Source organism: Phacochoerus africanus, chromosome 10 (assembly GCF_016906955.1).
Source record: "Phacochoerus africanus isolate WHEZ1 chromosome 10, ROS_Pafr_v1, whole genome shotgun sequence".
Classification (NCBI taxonomy): Eukaryota; Metazoa; Chordata; class Mammalia; order Artiodactyla; family Suidae; genus Phacochoerus; species Phacochoerus africanus.
The window spans coordinates 102198208-102206974 of record NC_062553.1 but is presented as its reverse complement, the minus strand read 5'-3'; the positions used below and the strand labels follow the sequence as shown (position 1 = coordinate 102206974).

The following is an 8767-nucleotide window of genomic DNA, read 5'->3' as shown; positions in this document are numbered from 1 at the left end:
AACACACTGCTAACGTAACTGATACTCAAGTGGCAGACTACATCATCTTACTATTTAAGTGCTTCGCACAATCATGCTTTTTATTTTTCTAATGATGATGCAGTTATTTTGAAGTACCACCTTGTACTACTGTTGATAGATGTAGCAAAGAGTAATGTACTACAAAAAAATCCCACTAGATGGTCATTAATGTTCATCTCTTTCTTTCCCAAGCTGTGGTAGCCAACAAAAAGCAGAGTAAAATTCTACTGATCTATATATAATTATGTGTTCCATTTAGAAATAAATGTTTAAATATAGTAAAAACAATATGACCTTATTAAAATAAAACTCTGTTAGCAATATGTGCCTTAACAAATTCTCACATTTAATATACAAGGCTTGCACATACCTAATAATTATAATGGTATATAATTAAGAAGCATTGTTTTCCAACAAATTCATGAGTGTGAGCGAGCCTTTCTTGAAAACATAAAAAATAGCTTATTTTCTATTTCCTTACGGTATTTTAAAACACCCTTTACGTACGATATTCACCTGAATATGAATCAATATGAATTAAGATTAATGAACAAAACTTCCATAGCCTTAAAGTCATATTTCCCCCATATATGATTAAAAGGAAATCAGTGGATACTATGGCAGGAAAATCTAAGAAGCTATCACTATTTTTGCACTATTCACATGTAGTACACTTACATAGTCCTACTAGTTACAGCACATTAAGTTACGATCCCCCAGTCTGTTCAAGCCCACCCAGCTGATTTCCCTTGGTTATAACAAGTTAAATATAGCGTTGAGTCAACTCAAATATTTCACAAACTGAGCATGGGTCACAAAACATTACTAAGCAACAGCAAAATCAGTTTTGCAAATCAATCTCAATTCCTAGGAAAAAAAATTTATAGGTTGTTTCCCCTAGTTGATAACATATATAGTAACCAAAACATAATCCAGGAACCAGAACTTGAATCCCATATTTACAAATTAATAGCATGTCTTCTTAAACACTTAACCTCACTAAGAATCAGTTTTCCTATATGAATTGACAAAATGATCATAAATATATTGTCAAGATCAAATGAGATAACATACATAAATACAATTTTGAAAACTGAGTTTATACATATATGTGTTAGCTTGTTAAATATTTGAATATATTTTTACTTTCCAAATAATATTTCTCAATTAAAAGTTAAAACATCCACTTGGAAAAAATTCATTAAAATCCATCAGACTCATTTCATTTATGTTTTAAAATAAAACATCTCTTCATTTTTAAAAAGTTTCATTTGTCAAAAAAATAGAAGCATTACTTTAAAAAAGGTTGTACCTCAAATATTTTTAGATATTAAAAAGCACTTGAAATAAAAGTATGTACTGTTAGCTTGTAATTCTATTTTAACATTTTTCATTTAAACAGACAATTATTTAAACAGCTTCTTTGGAGCTTTACCTTGTTTACATTTCATGCAGCATCAAAGAAAGCAATCAGTGCATTTTGGTCATAACTGTCCAGAATCTCCAGTAAAAGAGGCACTTTGGTTTTTACATTGGTGCCTTTGAACTTGAACTTATCTATGAAAAGATCGGTGATCATACCTAGAAAGAAAAAAATAATTTCCTGTCATTGAATAGTTCTATTAATGAAATAATATTTAATGAAAGTAAGCGATTGCTTGAGAATCTATTTCCAAGCACTTGCAATTCCATTACTTAACATACACAAACCTAAAAGGATTGCTGCATTAAAACTCTTTTGGGGAGTTCCCTTGTGGCTCAGCAGAAACAAATCTGACTAGCATCCATGAGGACGCAGGTTCAATCCCTGGCCTTGCTCAGTGGGTTAAGGATCCAGCATTGCCGTGAGCTGTGGCGTAGGCTGTAGATGCAGCTTGGATCTGGTGTTGCTGTGGTATAGGCTCCAATTTGAACCCTAGCCTGGGAACTTCCATATGCCTCAGGTGCCAGCCCTAAAAAGACAAACCACAAACAAAAAACCCTATTTATTTTGGGAGGATTTTAAGGCCAGTTTCAAAATATAAATCATTTGGCTAATAACCCTCTTAACAACTGGTTACAAGATATTAATTCAGACAATCAACTGCTGGCCAATTCTGAACTTCTACTGGTATATACAAAAATACAACAAATGAGGGGTTTTTTTCCCTAAGAGGCCGGGCATTTTGACATAGTGCAGACAAATTCTGTTTTGTAACAGCTTTAATTGAATTAAAATATCCCAGCTATACATTGACCATTCTTGGGATCTGACTTGACAGTAAATATTTCTAGATTCACATATCTGGGAAAATTATTTCACCTTTGAGTTTTCATGTATGTATAGTGGGAATAATTCAAGCTATCAATCCTTTATTCAAAACCCTTGATGCAAGACACATTTCAGAATTTTTCATATTTTAAAAACTCAATAAAAGGAATATAATATACCATATATATGGCATAATACTTGTGGAAAATGAGTGGAAGCATTTGATAAGAAAACATATCATTCCTGCAACAAAATGTATGAATATTCACACTAAATAGAATAAAAAATATATACATAACTAACCTCATATTAGTTGAAGTGAGATTTTTGTCATTAAATTAATTTAGATCAAGTCAGATTTATTGCCAAACGATTTATGGAAAAAAAAAGCTTTAGCTTTCAAAGTTTTCTGGACATCAGAATTGGTGATGAGACGGCAGTTCTGCACCACCCAAATTCTAAGTTGTTATGAGGATAAAAGATCATGTGCTTGCCATACAGTAAATATTAAGATATTATATATTATTTTTACAATTATGATCAAGTCTCTAGGTATGAAATAAATTCATTAGGTAGGCTTAAGGATCAAAATGAACTGATGACACCAGACTCTATAGAAGACTTGGCCTAGTGCAAAAAGCATGCATTTGGGGGCGAAGGTTCTAATGAAGGCTTTGCCTCTATCTGTGTGACAACAAATTCCTTAGTCTGAGATTTCAGTTAAAATGAAAAACAGAGAAAACACCATCTACCTTGCAGAGCTCTTGAAAGGATTAAATATCCTTTAAACCACCTGGTTATAAAGATGTTATAAACAATCAGGTGTGCTATGCACAATAAGTCTTATGTAAAGATCACAAAAAAATTTTTTCTTAGGTTGTTCCTTCCTCCCTCTCTATTTCCCCTTCATCTCCTTCTTGCTCTTGCTTTTTCAATACAACTGTAAAAAACTCAACTTCTCACCACCAAAGCAAAAGGAATTTCAAACTGTAAACTGACACAGCACACATATAACCCTTATTTAATTTCGCCTAAAAAATTTAAATGCTGCCTTTTGATATTTCAAAATAGCAACAAAACCTGAAAATTATTTGTGTGATATATATAGCCTAATGATTCATGCGCTATATTAATTTCACACCAACCAGGTTTCTTCATATACATATATACACATATACAGATTAATTCATAGAACTACACTTATTTCACTTCTTAATATTTACTTGTAATTTATCAAGTTAAAATATTTAACATTAAAACTAACCTGAAAAATAAATATATTGTACAATATATTCGTCATTACTGGTTCATAACTGTGATAAGCTCTGCCTATCTCTGCCCAGTTTCTCTCATATGATCCTTTGCAAATAGCCAAAATATGACAAGGTATTCTAGAACAGTCCACTAACCATAGAGTCTTTCCAGATGTGCAGGTTGCTTTTTGTATTCTTCCTGTAGGTGATCTGCCTCTTCTAGAATACAGCGATATTCTGGTATCAGAAAGTCTGTGTTCCCCTCATGAACCTGAAGTTCCTTAATTAAAATTAAAAACAGAAGTGCCTTAATGTTCAAAATTAAATCCAGTATAAAGCAGACTTAAAGCATAAAACTTTATAATTTTAGAAATTCCATTGCAATAAAACAAGGATCATGAGTCCCTGACACCCATACTTACTTTTAAAGCATCAATTAACTGTACTTTCTTAGCCAAAAGCAACTGGTACTCCAGCTTTGGGTGGATTAGCTTTAATGTGTGTCTGACTGATACTTCATTTATCTCTAGAAGGTGAACCAGGCACAATTAGATAAGTCACTTAGATCAGAAATATTCTTACTGTAACAACAACCTCAAAAAAAAAAAAAACAGAATGATTTATGGGTTTTTTTTTTACCGTAAGATATGTTGAGGTTAATTTTCCTTTTTGTAGCTTCTTTAGAGAGCACATCTTTTAGGATGGATATAGTAGAAATGTTGTCAGATTTAAAAACTCCTTCGCCTTTTCTACAAAATTAACATTTTTTTTAAATAGCTTTAGAAGGAAATACACCCAATAAACATGTTCAGTAAACATACTTTGTGGCTAGTATCTTGTGTAAATAGTCTTCATTTGATTTTAGATTTCTTTATATACACATCTCTTTATTAATGCAAAGCACATTTAAACATGTAACCTTTCCGTGTTATAGGAATTCAAGTTCTGAACATACTTATAAAACTGAATAAAATATATTAGACATATGCCCCCTAAAAATGACACTTTACATAAGTCCTTCATTTAAAACAACCTTTTTCTTCATTTTCACTAATAAAATTTCCAAAACAAGTAGCCCCTCATGTATATAAAACGTATTAAAACTGCTTACTTTCACATAGGTGATTATCTTTGATAAATTACAGCATGAGTATATGTCAGCTTTCTTTCTTAAAAGAAAGCTAAGAGTAACATCTTCTGTTTCTCCATGCCCAGAACCCACTGGCACTGCTTATGACCACAGGACCCTTCTTTTTCTTTAGGGAATCTCTCCTTCTCTCTCTCCCACCCTTCTCAATCCATATAATTTCACAGGCACTGGCCTCAATCCCATTTCTGGGACTTCAGAAGGAAGCTTGTAGCAGTGTATTCCATACCCCTGACCACAGCGGTTTAGGCTCAGTATTGAGATACCCAATCCTGGGACTTTTATTGGAACCAGCAGGAAAGAGAGGCTATGGTGGCCACCATGGCACTACAGATGTGCTTGAGGCAAACCACTGCTAGTCTTTTAAGTCATATGAGATGATAAATTCCTTTTATTTGGAAGCCTGCTTACATTTGGGACCTACTTATGATGACCAAAATTTTCCTAATCAGTATAACCCATCTTTCACATATTCAATGTTGCCTTTTTATTTGGTTTTATACAGACCAGCTGTAGGCAAATGCTACTTCTTTTTTCCAGAAAGATGAATAATATACACTTATTTTAGAAATCATGAGCTTTTTTTTTTCACTAGTCTTCTATTTTAACTAATATATTTAACATTAAATACCTATACAGTGCCTGGCACTGTAGAATGACTCACATGGTTTATCTTTCTTTAAGCATCATAATTTAGAAAAATAAGTACCATTATTTCCATTCCTCAGAAAAGAAACCGAAACTCAGAAAGGTAAGTAATCTAGCTAAGGTCAAATATCTGGTGAGTCACAGAGCCAGATTCAAACCTAAATACGTCCACCCCCAAAGCACACGCTTCTATACTTCTTCCATATATGTGTATTTTAACCAGGCACCCAAAAGATATTTACCGAGCACCACTATGTTCAAAGATGTGTTATATACTTGGTGGATACACACAAAGATAAATGAGAAATAAACTCTGCCCAGAAGTTTACAATCTGATTTAGAGGCAAACTTACATAAAAATTATTATATACTTCAAACAAATAACAACAACAATCTAAGACAGGAAAAATAAAATGTTATAGGAACAGAGAAGAGAATCAAGGAAAGCTTCAAAAATGTAGCTACTGAGTTGGGGCTTGAAAGACAAGCAGACTTTTGGCTGTTAAGGGAAAAATATCTAAGGACACAAAATAGCAAAGAACAAAGGTGTGCTAATATAAAATCATATAATATACCAAGCCCTTATCACACTGTCTGCTATGTTTAAAATGTGAGGTTCACTGTTGTACTTCAAAACAGAAGTCATGATTCCAGGTTAAGAAAGATTTTGGGGAGGCTACAGTGAAATGCCCCCATAGAACTGATGCTAAAACCAATTAGATTTCTGGAGACTTCTTGGACCCAAAGGTTACATTCAGAGGTAAAATTATGTGTTCACTGCTGTTTCCAGAACACAGCATGGTCAAGTCTCAGCTAGCAAGAAACAGAGTACCGGAGTTCCCGTCGTGGCTCAGTGTTTAACCAATCCAACTAGGAACCATAAGGTTTCGGGTTCGGTCCCTGCCCCTGCTCAGTGGGTTAACGATCCGGTGTTGCTGTGAGCTGCGGTGTAGGTTGCAGACGCTGCTCGGATCCCGCGTTGCTGTGGCTCTGGCGTAGGCCAGTGGCTACAGCTCTGATTCGACCCCTAGCCTGGGAACCTCCATATGCTGCGGGAGCGGCCCAAGAAATAGCAAAAAAAAGACAAAAAAAAAAGAAAAGAAAAAAGAAACAGAGTACCTCTGCAAAATGCTTAGGGAAAGAAATTTTAAGAGACAGAGATAGAGGATAAGAAGTTCCCTCTCCTCCAAAGTCTTAAAAAACAAAAACAAAAGATCAAACAGATAAAAACAACCTATAGATGTGAGAGAATGGGAATGTAAAGCCCTTAAAGAGGTATAAAGGTACAAGGTCAAAGCAAATGAGGAGAAATCAGCCTTACTCAACACATTCAGAAAAAAGGACAAAGGAGAAGGAAATTTTAGCCTCTACTGTATTCAGAAACAGAAATTAGGAGAGCTTATGGGAGGTAAGTGGGGAGTGAGACAGTGAAGGTGGCATGAGGGCAACTGGGAGCATGAGAAAAATGTAAAAGAATAATGACTTCCACTTTATTATGTGGTAGCTTCAAAAGCCTGGTGTTCTAAGCTTTCAAGTCCTGAGCCATTTCCTATTTTTGCATAAAGAAATTCAATTGTAATTCTTACTGGAATTAGGATAAATGTTCGAATCAATTTGGGAAGGACTTGCACGTTTACAATGTCTTCATATTGATAACTAGAGAATATATTACTCCATTTAATGAAATCTTTTACGTCAATAAAATTTTAAAGTTTTCTTCATGAAATACTACATATTTCTAATAAAGAATATTCCTATAGATTTTATAGGAATGTTTTGTTATTGTTACTGCTCTGAAAGGATCTTTTTGAACAATTTATTTTCTCACTGGTTCCAGTTAGAGAATAGGAAAGGTATTCATCTTTCATGTTCATTTTTAGTCAATCATTTTTAATCTCATTAATTCCACTTGTTTTCCAATAGATGCTCTTGAACAGTATAGGCTTTGATTACATTATTTGCAAAGTATTCCTGCCTTAAAACATACACAAATTTAGAAGTTCTATTTATATAAAAACACTGTGAACCAGTAATAAGTTTTACTCACCTGTAGGTACTTTCAAGTTGTGTATCCAGGAAAGTGTTTTGAAAATAAAATGTTACACATTCTCCTGCTGGAGGCTTTTCAGGAACTTCAGGCAGGCAAAAAACGACCCAAGAATGAAGTTCTGCAAAACTAAACTGGCCTGTCAAAGTCAGTGTATTCATGGGTCTGCAATTTAATAGCAGAGACACACATTTGTATGTGGAAATACATGGAGGTTATATATATACTCAACACATTAACAAACAGGATTTTGCAAATTACAAATATAAAAGCAGCCATTTAATTTTTCTCAGATTAATCTCACCCATCAGATAAACATTTTGATTTCATGGGGAAAAAAATGAATGCTTATCTATACCTGTACTTTTTATATTCAGTTAAGTGACATAAATAGCTTGGTTTCATTGTAACATGATTTACAAATAAAATTGTTTACTCAGGTAGATTACATTTTTTAAAAGTTCATCTAGAATTTCTACTATACAAACTACAAGATATATAAGAATCTCCTTATCAAAAAAAATCAGCATAATGTGAAGATAAAGATTCATGCTTTTAAGTAAGATAGACATGGATCTGAAACCTTGCTTCACTATTTACTAGCTGCATGTCACTAGAAAGTTAAAGAATGATACCTCCTATTTTGAAGGGATATGGAATCAACTTTCTATCTTCCAAAATCACATATACACACAAAAGCTCATAAAATTAATCAAAGAAATCTAAAATAAAACAAATGTATAGTTATAGAGTTAAAAATGCAAAGTTTAATGGAATTAAAGGTTCAGGAAAAAAATCTAAGAGGATACAGAATGGAAAGGACTTTTGAGATCATCCACTCCAACTCCCATTTGCAGATGAGAAAACTAAAGCCCAGAGAGATTAAATCATTTCCCAAAAGTCATTTAGGAACAAATACAAGATTATAATCCCAGTCTCTTGAGTTCCAGGTTGCTGTTCTTTCTAGCATACCATGATACCTCCTTTAACAACTTTGACTTTTAAGCAGGAAGACGCCCCGAAAGAATCTATTCTTTGATGTTTTCCCCAAATCTTCCTCAGGAACATTTCTGCTTACATACCTTTAAAATTACAAGCTGCAATAGAAAAAACATAGGCTTTGGCCTCAAATCTTCTCTCATTTTCAGAAAAAAAAAAGTGAAAAACTACAACCAAGAGGATAATGAGGTTGGAGTGGATGTTACAAAAAACAAGGACTATCACAACTAATTGCTCTACTAGTATTCCCTGAGGTAAAGTAGAAAGGAAATATAATGTTTGAGGCTAACACAATTAGGTCCTATTTACAGAGAACTCAAATTCTAAACAGTCTTTTCTCATAATAAGTGTTTGAGACAGAGAACTGTTAGTCTACTGATCTCAGAATGGTAAATATATGA

At 33.5% G+C, this 8767-nt stretch overlaps 1 protein-coding gene across 2 annotated transcripts in view; it reads right to left on the bottom strand.

Annotated features, from left to right (window-relative positions):
* Positions 1–59: 59 nt before the first annotated feature.
* The window catches only part of BBS7 (Bardet-Biedl syndrome 7), a 44338-nt gene continuing 35630 nt past the window's right edge, over positions 60–8767 (bottom strand). Inside the window, exons 15-19 of one of the 2 annotated variants that reach the window (XM_047797985.1) lie at positions 7368–7532; positions 4165–4274; positions 3948–4051; positions 3682–3805; positions 60–1602 (exon numbers count right to left, since the gene is read on the bottom strand). In XM_047797985.1, the coding sequence (XP_047653941.1) occupies positions 1469–1602; positions 3682–3805; positions 3948–4051; positions 4165–4274; positions 7368–7532 (637 nt within the window). In that variant the 3' untranslated portion in view covers positions 60–1468. The remainder of the gene's footprint in view (positions 1603–3681; positions 3806–3947; positions 4052–4164; positions 4275–7367; positions 7533–8767) is intronic. The other variant, XM_047797986.1, reaches the window with a different exon arrangement.